The 26288-nt window shown below is 42.3% G+C and overlaps 1 protein-coding gene across 13 annotated transcripts in view; it reads left to right on the top strand.

Annotated features, from left to right (window-relative positions):
* The window catches only part of ZMYND11 (zinc finger MYND-type containing 11), a 135880-nt gene that overhangs the window by 92348 nt on the left and 17244 nt on the right, over window positions 1–26288 (top strand). For 5 of the 13 annotated variants that reach the window (XM_086715084.1, XM_086715081.1, XM_086715082.1 and 2 more), the window contains exons 4-11: window positions 1612–1656; window positions 4228–4389; window positions 16047–16124; window positions 16995–17087; window positions 19358–19445; window positions 20200–20255; window positions 25037–25114; window positions 25957–26075. In XM_086715084.1, coding sequence (XP_086571210.1) covers window positions 1612–1656; window positions 4228–4389; window positions 16047–16124; window positions 16995–17087; window positions 19358–19445; window positions 20200–20255; window positions 25037–25114; window positions 25957–26075 — 719 coding nt within the window. Of the gene's footprint in view, window positions 1–1611; window positions 1657–3667; window positions 3762–4227; window positions 4390–16046; window positions 16125–16994; window positions 17088–19357; window positions 19446–20199; window positions 20256–25036; window positions 25115–25956; window positions 26076–26288 lie in introns of those variants that run through there. The other 8 variants (XM_086715089.1, XM_086715093.1, XM_086715091.1 and 5 more) reach the window with 7 other exon arrangements.

The following is a 26288-nucleotide window of genomic DNA, read 5'->3' as shown; positions in this document are numbered from 1 at the left end:
CTGCCCCACTTTCCTGCTTGCACACATTCTCTCTCTCTCAAATTAAACAAAAAAATTAAAAAAATAAATATATACATAGTCACTTATTTACTAAGTATTAAATATCTGTGATTATTAATCAACTAGAAACCAATTATAATGTGGTTCTATGTGTATTCAAAGTGTAACATACTTAGAAAGTCTTGAATTGGTAAAGAATTTCCATATTCAGTGGAGTATTTTGGGTCATGCTGTCCTATATTCTTTAAAGCTTTGATTGACTGATTGGTTTTGTGTGTGTGTGATTCCTTTTTTCCCTTCCTAAATTCTACATCACTAAGCAATGTACACTGTTGTAATAGTTTTACTTTTGAAAAATAATATTTAAAATGCTGGAAATATTTAATCACCAAATTCTTAGCTCTCAATGATATTTATTAACAATTTAATAACAGAATTTGTTTATTAACAGAATTAAGGCTACAATTGTGGAGATTTACTTTTGTATTCTCTCTATGTTAGGATACCACAGACACATATTTGATGATAAAGTAAGGTTTATCTGTTCATTATGTATAAAGAGGGAATTACTTTAAAAGTTGGAGTCTCTCTTGAGTGTGGTGAAGGGTGGATTACAGTGTGGGAGGCCTAGTTACAGACACAGCTCTCCCACTGAGCCCTCTTGTTGCTGTGTTGTCTCTAAGTCAAGTTGGCACTATTTCTGGCTCCATCTAGCTTACAGAAACATGTCAGCTGTCACAAGGAACTTGAAGTCCTGGAGGAAACTCGCACATGTATTACTACAAACGTCACACCATTTTGTGACTTGTCCTCAAGTCCTGTTTGTGCACTGTAGTAAACAGATTGTCTTCATCAGCAGTGGGCACCCACTGAGCATAGTAACTCATTCAATCCTTACAAAAACCCCATAAACTAGGCAGTATTACTTTGTTCATTCCCAGGTAGAAAATGATGCAAAGAGAAGCTAGGTATTCTGCCCCAGATCATACAGCCTGTGAATGCTGGAGCCGGGATTTGAGCCGGTGTGGTAGCCCCAGAGTCTTACCCAAATGCTGTTAATGGTGACAGATGTAGGTCAGCAGGCTGCTTCTCTATAAATGGTGGAGTGTTTTCTCCTGGTTCGGAAGACAGCCCGTGTGGCTCTCAGTCTGTGGTCAAGTATTGTATTTACTGCGTTCACGTTCATCACTCCTGACTTGAAAAAACAAAAAAAACCCAACTTGAACCAGTTTCAGATCAAAAGGATGTATATTCATGGTCTTGTGCAAAGTTTTAATGGCACCGAATTTGTTAGTAAAATGTTTTTCTAACATCACTATAGGTTTCCTGGCACATGAATTCTCTTTGAATTTTCTCTTTGTTCATTTGTAGCTTTTGTGTTAGTGTCAAAGTTTCCTCTCCAACAAGTAATTACCCTTGAGTTTGCGTGCTACTGTCTTTTCATTGATGATTAGACATTCATAGATTATCAGTTATAACATTTAAAAAGTAATGTAAGTTGTATAGCAAATAATAGTTTGTGTACAAAAATCCCTTTAGCTCTGTTTATTGCCTGATGTTGAGCAAAGTTATAGTAGAGAGACCAAGATTATTTTGTTTTTATTTTGAAAGGCCTACAGTATGCAGCCTTTCTCCAGGACAGCAGCCCCAAACAAGGTGAACTGATTTTGCACTATGTTATTTTACTTTAATTCTGCTTTTTTTTTTTTTTTTTGGCATTACATTTCTGTCTTTTTTTTTTTTTTAAGGCTTAGTTTACTCTTGTTAGAATTATTCTTTAAAATCATACTATCTTTACACCGCTTCTAGTTTTGGTTTTATGCTAGTAGGTTTGCATTTTTAAAACTTTCTTGAAGTACTGGAATGTCATTTCACATACTACACTGTTGTTCAGGCTCTATCTAGAGTAGTTGCTGACATCTAGTGAAATCCAGTGAATATACACGCTTAGCTTTTTGGCACACTGTGAGCATTGGTCACAAGTCCTATATTGATGGATTTTGTTTACTAAAAGACAAACTGTAGGCAATTCTGCCTGTAACAAACATGCTTACATTATTTATATCCATAACAGTGTTTCCTGGATTCAGAATCTTTTGAACTTGACTTTTTGCATGTTTTGTATGTTCTGAACAGCTATTGCAGTTAAAAGAATGAACGGCGCATACATGCTCTTGTATGAATATGTGTCCCCATGTGTCTCCCCTGCATTTGGGTTACACTTTCGTTCCTATAACGGTTGTGAGAAACTAGGCCGAGTGCAAACTCCATTGAAGAGAGATGCACTGCCATCTTCACGTCCTGGCTGGACGGGAGAGGGGAGGCTTAGGACGAAGCAGGAGGTTCTGGAGAGACCTGAGCTGTGCGCCAGCCGTAAGCTCTCTTGCTCTCTGGTCTTGGGGGTCTGAGAATTACAGGAAGATGAATTAGTGTAAAAACAATACAAGTGATGAGAGATGGTGGTTTCTTTTGTTTATGATGAGTCACATAAAAGCCACCAAAATCCTTTCAGGTGTTTCTGAACAGCCGTGAAGAAAATATTCTGAAGGACTTTGTTTCAAACTGGAAAAGAGTTCTGTTAATTAAAAATAGAACAACGTATGTTTTCCCTACTGAAACCTAATTTATCAACAGTTCATGAGACAAAAATTACAGTAGCTGAAGTACAGCTTCCCACATGAGCCGTGCGAGGTGGGCGCCCCAGTGACCACGGTTACAGCCAAGCACCACGCACGTGCTGTGTCCCAGTTGGTGAGCTAGATTCCTTCTGCCATATTTTATGTCAGATCAGTATCCTCAGATTTTTTTTGGTATTCTGACTGAAATTACTCCACCAGAGTAATTTTGCAGAGTATGTATATCTGCAGCAAATCACCAGAAATGGTCGTGCTTTTTTCTTTATTACTTTGGTCGATAAAGACCAAACTTTTAATAAAAAGCAAACCAAAAATTTGTATTTTTGCAGAATATACCATAGCCATGAGGATGGGTAGAAAGTGTAGAAAGATGTGAATTTTAGAACATTAGTGACTCTCTTCTCTTTTGAAGGAGCGGGTAGTAGGCTTCTCATAAGGAAGGTCAGGCAGCAATGCGTTTGGACCGCAGGTGCCAGAGGAGCTGCGCTTCCTAGACAAGTTGTTGGAGTTGTTACGGATGTGAGAGAAAATGAGAAAGCTGCCCAGCCTCAGAAGCAGACTGTAGACAGTGGTTTGTGACAGAAAACTGATGGCAGAGCTGAAGCCTGGAATTTCAGGATCCCCGTTGAAAGTGGCCTTGATTATATTATGCAAAGTGTAGTTTCAAGCCTTGTCCATTTAGTTACTGCATCTACAAGAGAAGGTTGGGAGTTAATCCATCACTCCTAACACAGGTATTTTTTGATAAAAGCTGAGGGTGAAATATGAAAAATGAATTAATGAATTCTAAACTAAGCTTGTAACATCTTCCTGTTTATATTTAAATGCCGTTGGCTGTACAGACACGGAGGTAACAGAAAATGTTGAAGACCACCTGTGCACCTGTAGTTATGTTCTTTTACTTCCAGGGATAGTCCCAATAAGAAAATAAACCTACTTCCCTTTTTGCTTTTTTTTATGGTAATGTCCTTTGGAGAATGTGATTAAACCTTTAGTTTCACATTTTCAATTTATTTTTCCAAATTCAACAGACCCTGAAAATTTGACAACTGTCAGAACATGGACATTCTGATTAATGTTATTTTCAATAAAGCATCCAATACCATGGATGAGAAGATAAGAATAGTGAGCATCACCATTTATTACTATTCTCTCTGTTCCCACAGTGTGCTAAGTACTTACTATATTTTTTAAAAAAACGCAGAACAAAACAGAGGTTTGTTTATTTGAAATATTAAGCTCTAGGTGTTGGTGTGGGCTATTCAGTTTACTGGAGAAATTATTCCATAGATTATATTAAAAGATGAAAGATAATGTTAGAATGGGGATTGGCTTTGGACTTACTTCATTTTGGGCTGGTTTTACTATCAGATCACTTTAAGATATTCTGAATATTAATACTGTTTAGGAAAGACATTCAAAATTTAAAGAAGCAAATTTCTAGGTATTTTTTTCCCTCTTGTTTTAACACAGTTAATGTCTAAAATTGTTTTTAATGCCTAACTTGTGATGGACTTTAGTTTCAATTTTGTTCTTAGTCATTGCAGATATTGACAAAATGTCATACGAAATTATTTTGTATTTTTTGTAGGACTGGGAAACAGAAAATCATGACTGGTATTGTTTTGAATGCCATTTGCCTGGAGAGGTGTTGATATGTGACCTGTGTTTTCGTGTGTATCATTCCAAGTGTTTGTCTGATGAGTACAGGCTTAGAGACAGCAGTAGTCACTGGCAGTGCCCAGTTTGCAGGGTGAGTACCAATGAGCTTTCATGTCCTGGTCAGAGGGTTGGAATTCATTAATGAGAGCTGCACAAAGATACCCCAGGTGGTGTGCCAGGTGAAGGGATAAAGTACTGGAGGGTGGGGGGGTGTCTACTGGAATGACGGTAAATGAACACAGCACTCGATGCATACCACAGAACACTGACACATTGAGGGTATGGATTTTAGAAAGTTTTAATCACATAAAAATACACTTTCTTCTCTTGCATTACACTTGCCCCTGGACTGTGTGACTCCTTTAATGCATAGTCTTTGGAAAGCAAGAACCAGTCTCCTATCCCAAGTTGGGTTCAGTCAGTGCTCTCTACTGCTCAGAAAACACAGCTAGCAAAAGGCACATTGTTGGAAACATTTTGTATCTACTTCCCATTTTATATCCATGTAATGTCGCCCTTATTTTTTGTCATATCATGGGTTAGTTATTCCTTGCTTATATTTTATTTGGAGGGTGGAGGGATGGGACAGTTGTATATAAAGCATTCTCATTATTTAAAGCAAAATGAAATAGTCTGGTAGGTAAAATAGGTACTTTCCACAATTATTTTTGTTCCTATTATTTCCCCAGTGAAAAGTATACCTGGCTGTGCTTGTTGGTTGTAGAATGTGTGTGTGTGTGTGTGTGTGTGTGTGTGTGTGTGTGTGTGTACGTACACATGATGTGTACATTGCATATGGCATTGATGGTGATTCGTAAGGAATGATTTTATTGTAACTTCTGTTTTGTGTTTATAATTATTATGATATGTATTCGGAACCATGCAAATTGCCCAGATTACTCATGGGCTCAGTTTCTGAATATATTTTACATTACTTGAGTAAGTTAAATATTTGTTTATATTTTTTAAAAAGTTGTGGCTTCATAATTTTTCCCTTCTTTAATACTGACCCTAATTTCCTGCCAGTATGATGAGCTTCTAATCTTCTTTTAGTCACTCTGGCTTTGTATTATCTTAGTCTATTTCATCTCACCAGCACTACTGTGTGTACTCGGTGTTTTACCTCAGTATACTTTTTCTCCCACTGCTACTACACGTCATCAGCATATTACCTTCCTTTACTTTATCTCAGCAGCATACTTTCTTTACTCAGTGTATTACCTCAGTATAGTATATCTCACCATTGCTTTACATACTCAGTGTATTAACCTCAGTATGCTTCAGCTCATAGCGTTGCTGTGCCTACTCAGTGTATTACCTCAGTGTAGTGTATCTCCCAGCACTACTCTACATACTCGGCATATCGCTTCAGTATACTTCATCCCACAGCGGTTCTGTACTCCTCCATATGCACCTCAGTGTACTTCATCTCACAGTACCACTGTACTGGATACTCTCCGTATAGTGCCTCAACAGAGTTCTCCTCACCAGCACTACTATACGTACTCAGGGTGTTACCTCAGGATACTTGATCCCACAGCACTACTGTACCTACTCAGTGTATTACCTCAGTGTTACAGCTTCACCTCACAGCGCTCTCATACCTGGTCAGTGTATTACCTCAGTATACATCATCTCACCAGCGGTACTGGATGTACTCGTATTTTACCTTGATATACTTCATCTCACAGTACCACTGTACATACTCAGGCAGACAAGAGACCATTAGGGTAGCATTACAAATACAGTGTGGAATAATGACTCATAATCAAATGCCTAAATGCTAGATCAGTGATAAATCCCTGAATCTGCCTAGATGAGTATCAAGCCTTAAGTTGTGGACTTCCTCTTAGATGTCTGCAATAATTTGTGACGTCTCCATGAAATTAGTTTCATTGGTGGTGTGGGAACTGCATTAATACCCATATTTTATTTTTGTGGATTTGGATTGTGCATTTTAAAAGCAAATGTATATCTTCTGTTTTCTGATAATAATTGACACTTGAGGAGGTTAAGATATTAATGAGACCTTAAGAACAAAAGCATTAAGGTAGTAAAAATAGAAAAGGAGGGGTCCCTGGTCAGATAGGGACTCTGAGACTTAGGAAATGCAATTCTGGACACCATGGTGTCTTTACAGCCATAGCTTTAATATTTAGATCTTATTTTCATAGTAAAGACTTCAAAACCGTTGGGATTTTTGAGGATGGGTTAACCTTTATTGTGGATATTTTATATTCCTAAATGGAAATGCAGCAATTATACCTTTGAAGAAAATGTCTAATGCTACTTTTGTAGGAACCCACTGTCAAGTTGTCAGATTCCATTTTCTATGTGTTTGCTCTGCTTTTACTGATTAGATGATTTGTTGTTGTTAATTTCAGAGTTACTGGATAACAGAAATACGATAGCCACAGTGCACCCTATTCTGTTTTTCTTTTCTAGCCCTTGGTTTTCCTTTTGTCTTGTTAGTCTGGACTTCCTCACGTTGTGAGGCAGCTCCACTTGCTGTGGTGATGCGGTGTCTGTCGGTAAACGCTCATGACTCACCCGCTGCTTTCCTAGACGGGGAGCCGCTCTGATGAGGCTCAGAAAGCCTGTGTCTGGGTCGGGGTGGTGAGCTTTATTCTGAGCTTGAAAATTTCTGAAGAAATGGTTACTACTGTGTAGGATCTGTTCTGTTCTTTTAATTATTATGCTCAAGAAGCAGATAGGTGCTAACAATTTCTTTCCTGGGAGAAGGGACCATAATAACCTTGAAATTCTAATGGGATTTTAAATCTCTCTAAGGTAAAGCTTCTGGTTGTTGTTTTTTGTTTTTTTCTTTAAGTGTCAAAACTTCAAGTTTACTTGAAGCCATTTTTGTGATCTAATATGAAAGTAACTGAGCAGACTTAAATGTTCTTGCACTTAATGAACAGAGAGTCTGTACCCTGGGACCCAAGAACATAGTTCCAGATCAGAATTTTGATCTCCAATCTCTTAATGTTTGGAAAGAATATAGATTAAGTAGATATACTAACGAGGAATTTTGAAGATAAGATGCCCAGAGCCAAATTTTAGTGCAGGTGGAAGTAGTAAATGGAAGCTCTGTTCATTACCTAAAAATGAGTATTTCTAATATAGCGATCAGAAGACTTTTGTTTCTACGTAATCTCTATCCCTTGCAGCACTGAAAATGTCACTGAGAATTGGCTCTCTGTTGGCCAGCGGTTAGCTGTTTCCAGATTTGCTTCAGTTCAAACAGCTTTATCTCATGTATCTATTTACAAATATTTTAAGAAAATGAAAAAAAGTTTTCTGAATTTAAAATAATTTTATTAACATTAATAATAAATCTCAAGAATATCACAACCCTGAGGCTATTTCTTTGGAATGTCTGCATTTCTGAAAGGAATTAAACCGTACAGACACAGTAGATTATTCTTGAAAAGTAGCCTATGAATGTCATGTTAGCATTTTGATTTGGAAAAAATACTAGTAACATACTGTTTTACACTCTTATAGAGAACTCTCATTAATTTTAAAAAGGGGGACTTTAAAATTATTTCTTTTATAGTTTGCTGTGAAAAATTCAGGTAATTTAGCAGAGAATAAAAAAATAACATTTCCAGCAATGCTATCACATAGTAGGTGAATGTTCTCACAGACCTCTCCCGCGTGCGTGTGAACATGCGCATGTGCACGTGCCTGTCCATTTGTGTCTGTGTCACTTCACGTGCATGCCTGAATGTAGCCGGATCGTGTCTGTTCGGCAGTAGTATCCCAGGCTCCTCCCCTAGCAGGGTGCACTGTGACGTACTCACACAGTGCCCTGATGGCGTTCATCTGTGTCACCCGCTCTGTCCTGACTGGCAGCGCCTTTCCAGTCACAGGACACGCACTGCTGTGTCCAGAGCTGGGCCGCACTCATGCTGTTGTTACATTCCAGTGTATTTCAATTTTATATTCCTGAAATAGCCATGAAGTTTTCAGGAAAAGATGAGAAAACCATAACTGTTAAGTGAAAGTTGCTTTTAAGATTTTATTTGCCTGAAAGATCCATCTTTAAAACACAGTACGGGCCATTGTATTTTTTTTTTTAAAAAGACACCCTTAACTTACACATATTTATGTAATTACATCTGGCCACCTTCACAGGATAAATGTATTGAAGTGGAATTCATAAATGTAAAGGGTGAGCACATTGTGTGATAAAAATCACCAAATTGCCCTTCAGAAGATTATACCCGTTCAGACCACCATGAAAGTATTTTCCGATGCTTTTTGTTACCAATTTGATAGGATACAAGTGGATGTCTCATTTCAAAGTTGCTTCGTTTTTTTATAGTTTCCACATTACAAATTCACTTTATGCTTTAATGCTTTGGTTACGGAAGGCAGGCCTGTGCATGTGCACGAGCCTCTGTGCATACGTGTGTGTGTGAACACACGTGTGCGCATGTGCATGCATACCTGGTGTGCATGTGTGTATGTGCATGGGTGTGTGTGGGCATGTGTGCATGCGCATGTATGTGTTACCAGGGGCTTCTGTGCGCTTCTGTGTTGTATGCTCACGTGTGTACATGTGCACGTGTCTGTTGCATGTGTGTACATGCATGTGTGGCTGTGTGCAGATGTACACGTGTGTGTGTGTGTGTGTGCACCGCATGCTTTCTGGCCTCCACGCCTGCTGGCGAGCATCATGATACTGTTTGAGTGATGATTGCATGAACTTTTTTTAAATATGCGGGCAAAGTAACGCGCTCTAGGACCACTCCTTAGGTTGGCCCATGCTGCCTGGTAGACCTTTCTGTGGGGAGGAATGTTCTCTCCTTGCAGTTCGGCGGGAGCACCGGCCACGTGTGTTTAGTGAGCATTTGAGCCCTAGATTTCAATTTGGCAGAGACCTGGCAGGGATTTCACAGGCCTAGTAAACGTGAACCAGGACTGAAACGCCACTAGGGGGACACCTGCAGTTCCGACGGTGGGCACCAGCTTGTCAGTGCCCACTTGGTTGTGGGGGAGCTCTGCTGGGGACATCTGCCCTGTGACTGCTGTTTGTTGAGGGAGCTAAAGAGGAAATCCTGATGAAAGCTGCTTCCTGAAACTGGAGATAGAAATTTACTTCCGAATCTGTTTTTCTTTCCTTTGGGGTCATGGGCAGGACAATTTTCTTAAATTCCCAAGGTAGGGAGACGACTTCTGTAAAGTTCAGAAGGAGCTAGAACAAAATGCTAAAGAAAATACTTTGAAAACATGCATTCCCTGGACGTCTCTGCCAAGGAACGGTAACTGTCCTTTCTGGCCAGTCTTACTTAATGTGGGAAATTCAATATTTTCACTGTGAATGAAGGTGAGTCAGGTTTTCAACCATATTAACAAGTCTGGAATGGAGATTTGATTTTTAAATAGAAGCAGAAGTTTTTGTTTTTGCTTATTTGTCTTATGGTAGACAATCAAAAGTATTATTAAAAAATGCAAAATGAACATTAATCAAATATTCTGTGCTGTTTTTCAAGACAGCTGGATCCTATCATTTTTATACTAACGAAAATAGGAAATTTCTTTTAAAAAGATCTTTGTCTGAACCAAGTCCTCTCTGAAGCTCGTTTGCTATTCATTAACAGGCCTGACTAGGAAAGGGTGATGGGAAAGCCTAGGGATTTTTAAAATTGGATATAGCATCTGAAACTGTAAAATCTCATGTATTGTTTATCTAATCTCTTTATAAAACCGCCTGGACCCAAACAAGAAAAAAACCACACATACTTTGTACATTGCCTTCCCATGACGAATTTAACAACATTATGGTCAGAAAGGCTTGGATGGGAGTGTAAAACGTCTTGTGGTGGTACGTTCTTCCTGATGTATTTATTTATTTATATTTATTTATCCATTTATTTATTTGTAATTCATTTTGAGAGAGAGAGAAAAAGGCAGTGCGTGGGGGAGGAGCAGAGAGAGAATCCCAGGCAGGCTCCACGCTTTCAGTGCAGAGCCGGACACAGGGCTTGATCCCATGAACTGTGAGATCATGACCTGAGCTGAAGTCAACAATCAGATGCTCAGCCGACTGAGGCACCCAGGCGCCCCTCCTGATCTTTTATTTTTAACTCTGAGAGATTAAGAGATAATGAGCTAGTTCCTACATCAGGATGGTTACAACTTAATCTAGACAGTGTTTCCAGTATCGATGAATTTAAAATAACTTACAAAGTGCGCGTAATCTCCTTATGTTTTCAAGCGCCCCAGGTGGGAGGGCGAGGAGGAAGGAGGAGGGAGGGGCAGGGAGTATTCCTGACAGCTTCGTGGAGCAGAGAACAAAAAGCTACTGGTTCCCTGACCCGACCACAGAGAAACGAAACTTCTTTGCAGAGGAGAACAGAGAGGTGGATCCCACTGAGGAATACACGCTGCCTCTGTGTTTTGAATCTCCTTCTTCTTCAGTGTTGTGTACAAGGGGAAGGAACAGGTAGATGCAAAACCTATGTTCCATGCCACAGAATGTTCCTGAATGTTCCTTTCCTGTTCTCCAACCTTGGTGACCCAGAACTCAAAGTTACCCCCACAAGTGCATGGAATATTGAGCCATAAAATCCCTGACATGCATGGCACCCCCTCTCTGTGGCTAATATTTTAGCGGTTTCTTTGTGAATATGTGGATGTTTTTACCATAGTGGTCAGCTTTGTGGCAGGTAGGATTAATGTGAGACTGTGCTTTAATAGACTGGCGGCTACAAAGTTGATTGTATCATCTGAACTTAAAGCCAAAACTCCTAGACCTCAATCAGACAGGAAGGAGTTGACTTTGTAAAAAATGGTAAATACAGATACAGCTGGGGTCGGGATGAGCTAGTCCGGAAACACTGTGCATTAGTGACTCTGGACCCACTTCCCAATGAGGGAGAGGCTTGTGAGCAGAGAGGTGTCCGTCCGTGTGCTCCAAAAATCCACCTCGACCTGTTCATAGCTGGAATTACCCTCCAGGTTCTGTTACCTGTGGGTGAGAAGGCATATTCATGGCAGCTTAAGGGACGTTTTTAAACTTAAATTGAAATTCGTTTAACCTAAGTTAAAAAGCTCTCCGGGAGGGCCAGTGCACATGGCTGCGGGATTTAGGGTAGAGTCGCGGGGACCGCGCAGCTGAATGCGGGCACCCCACCTGCAGGAGCAGGCCAGCCGCGCTCTCTGCTGTTCTCACTGATGACAGCTATGGCGTTCCGCCCTCTGGTCTTGCAGAAGAGAGTTAATTTCAGTCTGTTTCTGCCAGGGGTGAAAAGGACTGAACACAGGTATATTTTTAGAAAGTCATCCTAGTAACTGATTGTCGCTGAGGGGCTACTGGGGCCCCCTCTGGTATGAATGGAGAAAGGGCCGCACTTTGAGCCACTTCCATGGCCGCTTCCAAGGCTGGCACTGCTGCTGTGGAAGTTTCAGATGCTGGGGTTTCTTGTAAATGATGATTCTTTGGTATTCCGTGATAACAAATGGTTGTGGAGAATAGCAGAGCCTCTGATTTCCATAACAAGATAGGCAGTTTATGTGCAGATAAGATTCGTTGTGATTCTTTTCTGTTCTGTGATTACAGACAGTTATTGAGGAGAGCTTGGAGCCTCTTGATTCCTCAAATAATGCAGATAGTTTATAGAAACACTAGAGGCCACTTGCACCCAATTACCTGGTGCTTGTTTAGAACACAGCCTCGGGCCAAGGACTTTTCAGCACGTGCCCTAGATGCCTGTGAGCTCACTAACATTTAAGGGAGTCTGGTGGTTGGAGGCCAATGGCACTATTTAGGTGACATCTGACAATAATACGGTTTATTCACCAGAAGTAAACAGAATGGTTTATAGTGGCCAGAGTATGCCGACACAGCTTGGTTGTGAATAATCGTTTCACATTTAGAAGGATTTTGTATGGTTGAATTCCACTACATAGGATATTTTTCTTGGTAAGCAATGAAGTTACTAATGACTACCAGCAGTTCAGTCCCACTAGCATTTATTGAGCACTTACTGTATGCCACATACTGCACAAAGCCCTGGCCCAAGACCAGGCTCAGCTGGAGCACTGTGGACCCTGCTTTCACAGAACAGAGTCTAGTCTGGGGTTGGTAAACCCACAGCCCGTGGGGCAAACCAGGCCTGCCAGATTGTGTACTGTTCGTGAGTTCAGAATGGGGTTTACATTTTTAAATGGTTGAAGAAAAGACCACTAGCTTAGCCCTGTAACAGGAAAGATGTTCTGGGTATTAGGATTCCCCAGGAAAGTGAGATACTCTTGACCTGTTTAGTCACAGACTGGGGGACTTGGATTTGGTGAGCTCAAGCAGCACACATTCATGATCTAAGGGAGGGCCTCCTGGATCTCTGCATGCTTTTTTCATTTGGGTACTTGGTGGACTGGAGATGCCATTTCCACACGTTCATTTTCTGCTGGAACACGTGCTGCATCTGAAAAGCTGGGTCTCTGAGATCAGTCTTGAGGGTTCGTTCATGTGATGGCACTTGGGCACTATTGTCTGTAATTAACTGTGGATGAGCCTTGATCTGGTCTAAGGTTGCTTGTACCTTTTTCCAGCCAGAACCACCATCAGGCCCAGAGTGTAGCTGAATTACTTGATTCCTGTTTCCCCTAGGCCATCCGCCTGGCCTTACCCAACTTGCTCTGACCCAGCAAGTGTTTGTGCTGGTGGTAAGAATCCCTTATGCAAGAAGACGTTTAAGATTTTCTGTTATTTCTCCCCAGAAAGGAAGGCAGCCCCTTGGTAATCTGTCATGTGTTTAAGAGCGTCTTTAGTGGGCATCTCACACATTTGAATCAGCTTCAGCCGTGTGATTATTCTGTTTTGAAAACGGTTGCAACAACTTCGGCCATGTAATGCAGAGGCTCTCCTGTTTGTAGATATTGACAGAATGATCCCTGTATGGTACCAGTGAGGTGAACAGTCCCCAGAACTTTCTGGGCTTTTTCTGAGCTGCATACTGTTGGAGAGAGGCCTTTCCTGAGGAGTCCTGAGGTCTGCAAGTAGAGAATACGTACAGTTCTTTATGCCTGAGAAAGGATTGGATCTGAAGTAACCTGCAGATATTTAAAGCATGATTTTTGTTTTTCTGACCTTGTTGTTAGAGCTGTCTGCTTAGTTACGTTACAAACAGAATAGCATTTACCTTAGAAGCTCTTCCTTTAATTTCTGTCAAAGTGGCTTTTTCTCAAGCCCACTGTCTTGTTTTGCTGACAGACTTCGTTGAGACAGCACTGAGGATGTCACACAGGCAGCTCACAACTCCACGAAATCCCCGCAGGTCTTACGGTGCAGCCCTCAAACAGAGGCTACAATGCTCCATTCCTCTCTTTTGTGAAATACTAAGAGGGAAATGTCTGAAAGCCCACAAGCTTAGCAAGTGTGGGAGCATCTTATGACAAACGTTTTGTCTTCAGGAATTGTGGGGAGAGGCCATGTCTGTTCAGGGCCCTCTCTTGTTGGTGTGGGCTCCCTCAGAGGGCCCCACCCACGGACGGGCCTGTGGGTCTGGGGAACAGGTGCCTGCAAGCCCCTGGGACTGCCTGGGGGCAGCGGCTCACATACGCCCAGAGCGCTCGTGTTACAGTCTGTGCCCTGCTTTTTCAGGAGAACCCATGTTTGTCACCAAAAGAGATACTTGATTTATTTTCTAAGGCTCTAAAGAACCAAAAGGGGTTAGGTTGTGACTAACAGTGAAGTACTTCATATAGCTTGATGTCGAGATCACCACCAGGAAAAACCATGTTCCTGTGCAAATGTGGGCTACCCAGCAGCCCTGGAGAGAGGGCGGCCATGCCGTGGTCGCTGCAGTGACAGACTCTGTCCCCAGAATCCCCTCTGCACAGCCGCCCCAGGCCGAGCTGGTGGTATGCGCACGCAGACCTAGAGAGCAGAATATCCCCAGCCTGCTTCATGGAGGGAAGGTCTGGAACAATACTTAGCATTGACATTATGTTTCATTACATGAAGTGTTGTGTATTTCCCTTAATTACCTGTCATCTATTAAAAGAACCATAACCCCTCAGATAGTATTACGGGACCTGATGTAGGTTGCTATTTCATTGGAGTTTACACAAATTTATGATTTCATGATCAGACTGATATTTGGGATCAGCAGTTTTAGCAGCGCATCCACATATTTTGGAGTTCACATGATCGAGTATGTAGCTAGAAGCTTTCGTTTTTGTTCTCTCTTTTAAGAGAATATAGCTTTCCGGAGAGGTGAGGAAAAAAGCAGCCTTCTTGGCCTCTTACCCTTTGTTTTTCCCATATTTGACAGTCCGCCAGGCTGTTCATTTAGCGTAGAAAGTAGCGCATGGAAGGATGTCCGAAAGCATGAAGAGCTGACCGTAACTTCCCGTCCCCAGAGAGCTCCCTGCACACTCGTCCCGTGTGGGGTGCAGGTGCCGCACCGCACCCTCCTCAGCGGCGCCGGCTGACGGGAGGGTGGTTCTCACGTGCTGGCGTGGGTCTTGTCAAAAGTGACGGCCACCAGCTCCTCCCCCACAAAGACTCTCAGCCTGGAGCCCAGGAAGTGTCCTTGTGCAGCAGCAGCGGTCGCCACCACACGTCACCACTCCTGCGGGATCAGCGAATGAGCAGACAAACCGGTGTAGAGCCCGGGGACCTTCCCCTGGGACGTCCCCTGGGACGTCCCCAGTCCCGTGCTCGGCGGCGAGGCCCCACTCTGGGCACGGACGGGGTCGATGCTCTGTAACTGGCATGACTTAGAAGCTGTGTGCACAGCATGTGCCAGATGAGCACAAGAGAAGCAGTGACTGCCCGCGCCAGAGTCCAGGTGACCAGTGGAGAGGGGGCCACCTGAGACACGAAGTGCGGGAAGCCACATCTCCAGAGAAGAAAGGGCCCGTTTTCTGTCGAGACGGGTTAGGGTCTTGTGTGTGGATAATCCATTCCCTGGAGCCCCAGCGAGGCGCTGGTAGTTTGTAGTTAGCTGAGAAATGTTGGCTGCTTCGTCCGGTCCGTTAGCACATCAGGATGACCTCTGGCACACACCGTTCTTCAGGCCTAATGATGTCACTGGGTAGAGGGCCGTCACCTGGTGTCCGAAGGGGGGTGCGCGGTTGTGAAACACCGGCCCGGGCCTAGTGGGCGAGGCGGCATGGCCGCCTCCGTGGGGCTGGGGGTCTGCCCCGAGGCCTCAGTCTCGACAGAGGAAGTGTGTCCTAGCTGACATTTATTTTCTGAGGCGTAAATTGAAGAACCTAATTAGTTTTCAGGTCAGACTCCTAGAAACTGAAGTTACTACTGAACAGACCCCGACACGTTAAAAGATAAGTAGGTATGCCTGCCTGCACTCCACTCACTCATAGGGGACGCGGATTTTTAATAACCTTTTAGACAAAGAGTAACGTTGTGCTGAAATTCACCATTCGATATTACTAATAATGCTCCCTAAAGGGTTTCAGCTGACTTTTTTCTTTTGTAAAATAAGTGATTCTGCGTTATGTCATGATCAGTATTATGTCATTTGTTTTATCTGAAAATAGTGGAGGTTTTAAGTTTTAAAATACTGAGGAAAAAGTGCATAGTTGTCAAAGGTATTATGTCCAGTACGACATAATATTTTCCATTTCTTTCTCACATAAAGCACTGTTTTTATCGTGCGCATTTCAAAGGTTTCTCTGTATCAGATGTGCTGGAAATAGTGCGTGTTGTGTACAGTCCTTGCACACCGTACAAAATCACGTTTTACATCTGGCCTTTTCTGTTGTTAACAGAGCATCAAGAAGAAACACACAAACAAACAGGAGATGAGCACGTACTTGCGGTTCATCGTGTCCCGCATGAAGGAGAGGGTGAGTCCTGCACAGTCTCCGGGCCGCCCTGCCAGGCTCCCTCCCTTCATGCCTTGCAAGTTAGCGCGTGACAAGTCAAGATGCACAGAGCAGGATGGGGGTGGAGAACACCGCCGTCACACTTCTTTTGTGCGTGATGGCTCCACAAGAGGCTCTTATTTTTTGGTCTTGTCTTTGTTTTCACGGGCATTTCTTTAGCTGCATTAGATTAGACGTGCACTTTTCTTTTCCTGCTGATACATCTCTGTTGTTTCATCTTTTATTTTTCAAAATCTTTAATGAAGGTACAGTTGATCTACAATATTATTATTAGTTTTGGGTGTACCGCATAGGGATTTGACGTTTATGTACATAACTCCATGCTCACCAGTAATTATAGCCACCACCTGTCACCATGCAAAGTTACTACAATATTACCAGCTATATTCGCCATGCTGCACTTGTCATGCCTGTGACTGACCTGTTTTAAAAGTGGAAATTTGTACTTCTTCATCCCCTTCACCTGTTCTGCCCATCCCCCTCCTCCTTCCCTCGCTTAACCACCAGTTTCTTGGTTGTATTTAAGAGTCTGTTTCTGTTTTTTCTTTGTTTTGCTTTTCAGATCCCATGTACAAGTGAAGCCATGTGGTATCTGCCTTTGTCTGACTTCACTTACCATAACACTTTCTAGCTCCGTCCATATTACTGCAGTTGTTGCCCAGCAATATTGTGATAATTAGTGTCTGAAGTAAAGTGGCGTTTTCCAAAATAACTGTTCTTTCTATCAAAACCCAAAAAATGCCACATTGAACTATATGGCGCATGTACATTTTTCCAGTTAATTCTAAAGTGTTTAGAAATTGTGTCACCTGTCTCTCAATGACCTTTCAGGCTATAGACCTTAATAAGAAGGGGAAGGACAACAAACACCCAATGTATCGGAGGCTGGTGCACTCAGCGGTGGACGTCCCCACCATACAGGAGGTAAAGCCAGGCCCTCTGTCCGGTTTCTGATACACCCGTAGCTCCCACATGACTCACAACTCCCAGCTGAGCATGACTCTGTTGCCATTCCCCCTAGGGTGTGTGCCTGCTCGTCCTCTACTTAGAGCCTCAAAGGTGTAGCCCCTACAGGGGCATTGCTGCTACTGAGATGCCTTGTGCTTTTACTGTGCGTGCAGATCAGGTGTCCCGTTCGAAAAGGCCTGGTGTTAAGCCAGCTGTAGATTCTGGATACTTGCTGATCCCAGGAGAGGCGTGTAGAGCCTGGTCAACTGAATATTTCAGATTCGAGGACTCCTATCTGCACGTGGTTTCCTAGCACTAGCAGGTACTCAGGAGTTTTTCTCAAGGGAACATTGGAGTCTAGGACTAGAGTCCTGGGAAACAGCAGAGTGAACTTGAACAACACAAAGATTATGTAACCAGAAAACAATTTTCTCAGAGTTCTTAATTTTACCTTCTGTAGCTGAGTATTGTAATGGGTTTGTTAACATGTAGTTACAAATTGCGGTAAAATCCAGTAGAACATTTTAACACATTTCCCAGTTAGGGCCGCTGAATTACTAATTCTGTACTTTATGCATCCTTTTGAATTTCAGATCTCGTGGTTGGCCACAGTAGCTTATAGGGAGACCATAGGAATAATTTTAAGTTATTTTACAAGTTTCTTAGTCCCCTTGGCAGCTGAGAAAGACTGCAGGTGATTACTTCAGTAGGAAATGAGGGTAAATGAAGGGTGTTCCCTCTAAAGAGGCTGGCAGAGTCTGAAATAAAAACAAGTAGTTTTCATTTCACCTCCTGCCCCAGGTTCCTGTCCTCAAGCAAAGCCTCTTGTCCTAAACCCCAAGGTCTCTACGGGACAGTCCTTCCTGCCCCTGCTTCTGCTCCTTCCAAGCTTCCCTTAGTCTGATCCCGGCGGATCTGTAGAGAACACCAGCTGGACTGATGGTGTCTTAGCTTTGTACGTAGCAGGTGCTGTTCATGAACAGAAAGCACTGTAAGGAAAATACAGAGGAAAGCATGATTTTTATCCCATCAGGAGCTTACAGTTCAAACCAAAATACAGGCCGTGATCGTGCAAATCTCAAAAATCACGAAGATGCTTTGGGAAACCTGGGTTCAGTTTCTCCATCTGGGTGTAGATCAGGTCACCGGGGGAGCTCTAGACGTTGCCAGTGCCTGGGAGGACTGAGCCCGGGACGGTCAGAAATTCACAGTGGGACTCAGTATTTGTTTTTTTAAAAAAAATTTTTTTTTTTCAACGCTTATTTATTTTTGGGACAGAGAGACACAGAGCATGAACGGGGGAGGGGCAGGGAGAGAGGGAGACACAGAATCGGAAACAGGCTCCAGGCTCTGAGCCATCAGCCCAGAGCCTGACGCGGGGCTCGAACTCACGGACTGCGAGATCGTGACCTGGCTGAAGTCGGACGCTTAACCGACTGCGCCACCCAGGCGCCCCGGGACTCAGTATTTGTAACTAAGCCTGTGACCCTTGATGCCAGAAGGGAGGCAGGTTCCTCCAGCAGGGGATATCTTGCAAGCCTTCTTGAAGAAAGCACCACTGAGGTGGGCCTTGGAGGATTTCAGCAGAAAGACAGGATCTTAGTTGTTATTTAGAGGCCTTAGTATTCTAAGTCCTTTCCAAGCTGATTTCCTAAAGTGCTACCAGGATAAGAAAATGCCTCCTTGCTACTTCTAAATAACTCGTTATACCCTTCTTCCAAAAACTTTGCCTGCCTGCAAAAAACCTTCAAATTCCCTCCATAATCCATCACGTATACGTGTCTAGCACAGCAGAAAGCCTTGCCTTGACCTGGTGTGTAGAGGAACAACTCGGACTTCGTGGGAAAGCGTCGCGTAGGCCAATGGTTGTTGCTTTCAGTCTCTGTAAGACTGTGCTAGAAAAATGGTAGGTGTGTAGTTACCATCTGCACTGACCACAGCCTTCGTTCTCCGCGCAGCCCAGCAGCAGTGAGAGGCCCTGGCTTTTGGCGGAGCTCAGCTGCTGACTTAGTGCAGAGGAGGGTGGGGGCTGCCCGCGGTCCAGTGCTCTGCACGCCACACTCCAGCCGCGGGTGGGCTTATCCGTGTCCTCACGCGTGTCCCATCCATGCCGTGGGACACGGGAGTGGACATAGCGACATTCTGGAAGGTTCTGCCGTGCCCCTTGCGCTAATAACCCGTTAGCATAAGGCAGACAAACATTCTAGCTATTAACGCTTTGCTATTTTGTTTCTCGCCCTCTGCAGAAAGTGAACGAAGGGAAATACCGCAGTTATGAAGAGTTCAAAGCTGATGCTCAGCTGCTTCTCCACAACACAGTGATTTTCTACGGAGGTTGAAGGGTTTTTTTCTTTTCTGTGCATGCTTCTCTATACCACTTAACCTTCCTGTTGGGAAATACCTTTTATAAAACATTACATTCAAAAAATTGATACTTTAATGATTTGCAAGTAATAATGTCAGGGTTTCAACTTTGGTAATGTGGTTATAGTTTATAAAATTGACTGGCCAAGAATTCTAGTACTAAATGCTGAAAATATTTTTATTCTTTATAGTTTTATATATAAGCTTAGTTGAGAGGCTTTTTATAAGCACTTTAATTCTGGTCCTTTTCCATTAACATCCCATCATTTGAAGGAAAAGAAAGAGGGCACTCTGTATGTAGAGGATCCGTATTCTGTTGAATATAACATTACAGCTGTCTATAGAAATGTTTGGCTGCCTGAACTTTATTTATGTTATTTTTAAAAAATGTTTATTTATTTATTTTGAGAGAGCGAGAGAGCAGGGGAGAGGGGCAGAGGGAGAGAGAGTCCCATGCAGGCCCCATGCTGCCAACACAGAGCCCGACGTGGGGCTCGATCTCATGAACCGTGAGATCATGACCTGAGCAGAAATCAAGAGTCAGATGCTTAACCGACTGAGCCCCCCAGGTGCCCCTGAACTTCATTTAAAGTAGACATTTTCATTTTAAATGGTATATGTCCACTCTAGTCACACTGAAAGAAAATGCAAATGGTTGTACTACTTTTGATAGTTTTGTGTTTCTGGATTTGTGGTAATAGATACTGTCTGCCTTTCATTACAGCAGACAGCGAGCAGGCTGACATAGCACGGATGCTGTATAAAGACACCTGTCACGAGGTACTGCTTACTCCCCGTAATTAAACTCTTGCTGTTTTCCAGACTAACTTAGTTTGGAATTCTACTCTTACATATGTTTCAGTTTTGCCATTTCCTTTAAATATAGTTTTATTTCCGTGTTTGAAATACATGGGAAATAATGCAAATCAAGGAGGGAATTTTCTCAGAGAAATCCTAGGAGTTCGATTTAGTGGTTAAGTAACTTGGACAAATAAAGTGTGTTTCCTTTTCTGTAATTGCTCTCAGGGATGTTGGTTACATAATGCAGGCAAATGTCTTGCACTGGGCAGACACTCAATAAATGTTACCCTCCTTTTCATTGTCAAATTAAAGCATAATTCACATACAGTGTGATACTAGTTTCAGTTATACAGGGTAGTGATCTGACACTTCCATACGTCACTGAACTGCTCCCCCAAGTGTGGTCCCGTCACCTCACAGCATTATTACAACGTGACCAATTGCACCTCCCGCCCCCTCCACCCCCCCACCCCCCGACCCCCCGACCCCCCGCTCTGTGACTTACTAACTTTGTAATTGGAGGTTTGTACTCGATAATCCCCTTCACCCATCCACCCATGTCCCCTCCCCTCTGGCAACCACCAGTTTGTTCTCTGTTTAGGAGTTGTTTTTATTTTTTTTATTGTTTGGTTTTTTAGATCCCACATATGAGTGAGCTAACATGGTATTTGTCTTTCTCTGACTTATTTCAATTGGCATAATATTCTTAACTCCATCCACATTGTTGCAAACGACAATATTTCATTCTCTTTTTATGGCTGAATAATATTCTAGTGTGTAAGTGTGTGTACCACTCTTTCCTAATCCATTCCTCTACTGATGGACATTTGGACTGTCTTCATAGTTTGGCTGTTGTTGATAGTGCTGCCTGTAAACATCGGGGTGCATGTGCCCTTGAAATCTGTATTTTTCTATCATTTGAATAAATACCTAGTGTGCAATTACTGGGTTGCAGCATAGTTCTACTTTTAAGGTTTTGAGGAACCTCCATACTGTTGTCCAGAGTGACTGTACCAGTTTGCGTTCCCATCAACAGTGCATGAATGTTCCTTTTTCTCCACGTCCTCGCCAACACCTGTTGTTTCTGTGTTGTTACTTTTAACCATTCTGACAGGTGTGAGGTGGTATCTCCTTGTGGTTTTGATTTATATGTTGCAGATGATGACTGATGTTGAACTATCTTTTCATGTGTCTCTTGGCCATCTGGATGTCTTCTTTGGAAAAGTGTCTATTCATGTCTTCTGCCCATTTCTTAACTGGATTTTTTGTTTTCTGGGTGTGAAGTATTATGATTTCTTTATAGATTTTGGATACTAACCCTTTATCTGATATGTCGTTTGCAAATAATCTCTTATTCTGTAAGTTGCCTTTTAGTTTTGTTGATTGTTTCCTTCGCTGTGCTTTTTATCTTGGTGGGGTCTCAATAGTTCATGTTTGCTTTTGTTCCCCTTGCCTCCAAAGACACGTCTTATAAGTTGCTCCAGTCATTGTCAAAGAGGTTACTGCCTGTGTCTTACTTTAGGATTTTGATGGTTTCCTGTGTCACATTTAGGTCCTTAATGCATTTTGAATTTATTTTTGTGTGTGGTGTAAGAAAGCAGTCCCATTTCGTTCTTCCACATGTGGCTTTCCAGTTTTCCCATCACCACTTGTTGAAGAGGCTGTTTTTTCTCCATTGGATATTCTTTCCTGCTTTGTCGAAAACTAGTTGTCCATATAGTTGTGGATTCATTTCTGGGCTTTCTATTCTGTTCCATTGATCTGTGGGTCTGTTTTTGTGCCATACTGCCTTGATGATTACCGCTTTGTAATACAGCTTGAAGTCCGGAATTGTGATGCCTCCAGTGTTGCTTTTCTTTTCCAAGGTTCCTTTAACTATTCAGGGTCTTTTGTGGTTCTGTACAAATTCCAGGATTGTTTTTTCTAGCTGTCAAAATGTCAGATGGTATTTTGATAGGGACTGCTTTAAACATGTAGATTGCTTTGGATAGTATCAACATTTTAACAGTAGTTTTGTTCTTCTAATCCATGAGCGTGGAATGTCTCCATTTCTGCCATCTTCTGTTTCTTTCATCAGTGTTCCATAATTTTCAGAGTATAGGTGTTTCACCTGTTGGGTTGGCTTTGTTCCTAGGTGTCTTATTGGTGGAATTGTAAATGGGACCAATTCCTCAATTGTTCTCTGCTGCTTCGTTATTGGTGTATATAAATGCAACAGGTTTCTATACGTTTGTGTTGTATCCTGCAGCTTTACTCAATTTATCAGTTCTAGTAGTTTTTTGGTGGAGTCTTTCAGGTTTTCTACTTAGAATATCACGTTGTCTGCGAATAGTGAAAGTTTGACTTCTTCCTTGCCCATTTGTATGCCTTTGTATGCCTTTTATTTCTTTTTGTTGCCTGACTGCTGTGGCTGGGACTTCCAGTACTGTGTTGAATAATAGTGTTGAGAGTGGACATCTCTGTCTTGTTCCTGATCTCAGCAGAAAAGCTCTCAGTTTTTCTCCATTGAGGATGATGTTAGCTGTAGTTTGTGGTCTTCATGACCATGTTCCCACTACACCTGCTTTGTTGAGGGTTTTTATATGAATGGATGTTGTACTTTGTCACATGCTTTTTCTGAATCTATTGAAATGATTATTTGATTTTTGTCATTTCTCTATTAGTGTGGTGTATCATATTGATTGATTTATGAATGTAATCACCTTTGCATCCCCAGAATAAATCCCACTGATTGTGGTGAATGATTTTTTTTAATTCTTTATTTATTTTTGAGAGAGAGACAGCGAGACAGAGTGTGAGTGGGGGGAGAAACAGAGAGAGAGGGAGACACAGAATCTGAAGCAGGATCCAAGCTCTGAGCTGTCAGCACAGAGCCCGACGTGGGGCTTGAACTCACGAACCACAAGATCATGACCTGCGCTGAAGTTGGACGCTTAACCGACTGAGCCACCCAGGTGCCCCATGAATGATTTTTTAAATGTATTGATGGATGTGGTGGTGGTGGTTTGTTATTTTTATATCCATGCTCATTAGGGATATTGGCCTATACTTCTCTTCTTTTTATTGTCTTTATCTGGTTTTGATACAGTGCTGGCCTCATAAAGAATAGTATAATCCATTCATATATTGATGAACCCTTGGGCTGCTTCCATATCTTGGTTATTGCAAATAATGCTGCTGTAAACATCGGGGTGCACATATCCCTTTGAATTAGTGTTTTTGTATTCTTTGGGTAAATACCCAGTAGTGCAGTTGCCTAGAATTGTTGACTAGTTCTATTTTTAATTTTTTGAGGAACCTCCACACTGTTCTCCAGAGTGGCTGCACAAGTTTGCATTCCCATCAACAGTGCAAGAGGGTTTCCCTTTCTCTGCATCCTCACGTACACCCTTTGTTTCTTGTGTTAATTTTTGCCATTCTGACAGGTGTGATGTGATATCTCGTTGTGGTTTTGATTTGTATTTCTCTGATGATGAGTGATGTTGAGCGTCTTTTCTTGTGTGTGTTGGCCATCTGGGTGTTTTCTTTGGAAAAACATTTCTTTAGTTCCTCTGCCCATATTTTAATTGGATTTTTTTCTTTTTGGTTTTGAGTTGTGAAATTTTTTTTAAATATACTTTGGATATTAATCCCTTATTGTATATGTCTTTTGCAAATATCTTCTCCCATTCGGTAGGTTGCCTTTTTATTTTGTTGATTGTTCCTTTGCAGTGCAGAAATGTTACCCTCTTTGTTACAGTTGTTTTCTTTTAAAATCTTTTTTTTTTAATGTTTGTTTATTTTGGGAAGAGAGAGAGTGCCAGTCGGGGAGGTGCAGAGAGAGGGAGACAACAGAATCCGAAGCAGACTCCAGGCTCCCAGCTGTCAGCACAGAGCCTGACGCGGGGCTCAAAGTCACAAACCGCGAGATCATGACCTGAGCTGAAGTCGGCGCTTAACCGACGGAGCCACCCAGGCACCCCAGTGTTACCCTCTTTGAATGAAAGATCCTGTATAGACTTCACAGCAAAAAACCCCACAAAAACAAAAAAGTTCCTATTTATACAATAAGTAAAATACATATTAGCATATTAGAGGTTTTATTTGTGTGTATAGTCTTTTTTACTTGAAACACTCACCTGAAAATTTATATAAAAAGTCTTGTTTCCTGATAAAATTTGACCTTTGTTTTTTCATTCATTCCACAAATATTTATTGAGTGTCTACTATGTGCTGTGCAGGGTGTTAGGAGAGATAAAGTGGTGATTGAAGTACTGCTTTTTGCTCATGGGGCTATATTCTCCAGAATATACATTCTGAAGAAAGAGGCTCAAAAAAGAAACGGACAGAATATGTTTCTTCACAAGACGTGAAAGAGTGTTATGAAAGGAAACAAGGACTAAAACAGAATGAGGGAGTGTAAGGACTGCTTTTATTGGTAATGGTACTTAAGATGGGTAGACCAGAAGGATCTGTCTGCTGAACTAGCATTTAATGTGCATATGAACCAGAAGGAGGGCGGGAGCCAGGCTGGGAGTGGAGGCCAGACCTCCTGAGGAACTGTCTTCTGCTCCAGGCCCGCCTGGGACCATGGAGACGGTCTGAACAGGAACGTGGCAGGCTCTCCTAGTATTCATTGAGAAATGAAAAATGTCATCTCAAGGAAGAAAATTCAGGACTATCTGTGCACATGAGAGAGAATGCTAATTTACATGGATCTGTTTTATACAGTTTGATGCTCATGTTTTGTGTAGGCTAAAATAGTTGCTTTTCTTTTTTAGCTGGATGAACTACAGCTTTGCAAGAACTGCTTCTATTTGTCAAATGCTCGTCCTGACAATTGGTTCTGCTACCCTTGTGTATGTGAAATTTTGTGATTTTCTGTTTTTTACCTCTTAAGTGTGTGATGTACTATTCTAAGCAAGGCTATTTCCAATTTATTTAAGGATTATAATCCTTCCTAGGTATTTTTCTTTGTATCATAGTATATACATGGGCTTAGTGAGCATAAAACCTGAAACACAGGGGAAACAACTTGGCATCATTACCCATTTCTGACTTTAAAATGAGGAACTTCAGAATAAACCCTTAAGAGATAATAGAGTGAACTTCTGCTCTTCCCGTTTTTTTCACAAGAAAGATAAGGCTTCCTGTATGCTTGTGGCTATGTGTGGTCCCCTGGAATGACAGGATTTCAGGAAGGTCCCGACTGGTCTGTGCCTGTGGTCGGGGCTGCGCCCAGCCCTGGGCGTGCCAGGCTGCCTGTGGAGGACGACCCTGTGCTCCTCAGGTGCTCTGGGGTCTCTGTGATTCCCTAAGCCTGGAGCAGGACCTCAGACTTTCACATCTCTCACAGGCTCCCAGGTGCTGGAGTGCACCTTACAATGCAGTGAGGGTGTTGTGTTTGCCACTGTTACTCACGGGGTCTCGCCTTGGAGACTGGCTCGTCCCTAAGTGCTGCAGGCTGTGTTTTCTGAGAGATGAGGGTCCATATCTCTGCTCTTATGCAGACTGTAAGTTTTTGGTGCTTTACTTGAAGGCAGAATCAATCCGAGAAAAAAAAAAGCTCTATGGGTTTAGGAGTTAAAAAAAAGAAGTGTTTTCAAAATACTGCACTATACTTCCTAAGTTGAGTATTAATGACATGTGTGCATTTAATACTTTGAAAATAACATGGTTACATAAAACATTTTATTTCCAGATACCTAATCATGAACTGGTTTGGGCCAAAATGAAAGGTTTTGGTTTCTGGCCAGCCAAGGTCCTACAGAAGGAGGACAACCAGGTTGACGTTCGCTTCTTCGGTCACCACCACCAGAGGTAAGCGTGATCCTGCGCCCACCAGGGCTGACCTCTGAGTGACCCTTGGGTCATCCATCAGATGGTCCTTGGTACTGGGAGGGCAGAAACAGTCTGTAGTTCAGTTTGGAGAAACAAATCACATCACCTTGGTGTTTTGTTGTTGTCGTTGTTGTTTTTGCATTTATTATCCATTGCTCTATTTGGTTAATTATCTTTTCCTTTTTTCTTGAG

The sequence above is a fragment of the Puma concolor genome, chromosome B4 (genome assembly GCF_028749965.1).
Source record: "Puma concolor isolate L17-30 chromosome B4, mPumCon1.1.hap2, whole genome shotgun sequence".
In the NCBI taxonomy this organism is placed as follows: domain Eukaryota; kingdom Metazoa; phylum Chordata; class Mammalia; order Carnivora; family Felidae; genus Puma; species Puma concolor.
The sequence above is the reverse complement of the archived record's forward strand: the minus strand, read 5'-3'. Positions and strand labels throughout refer to the sequence as shown.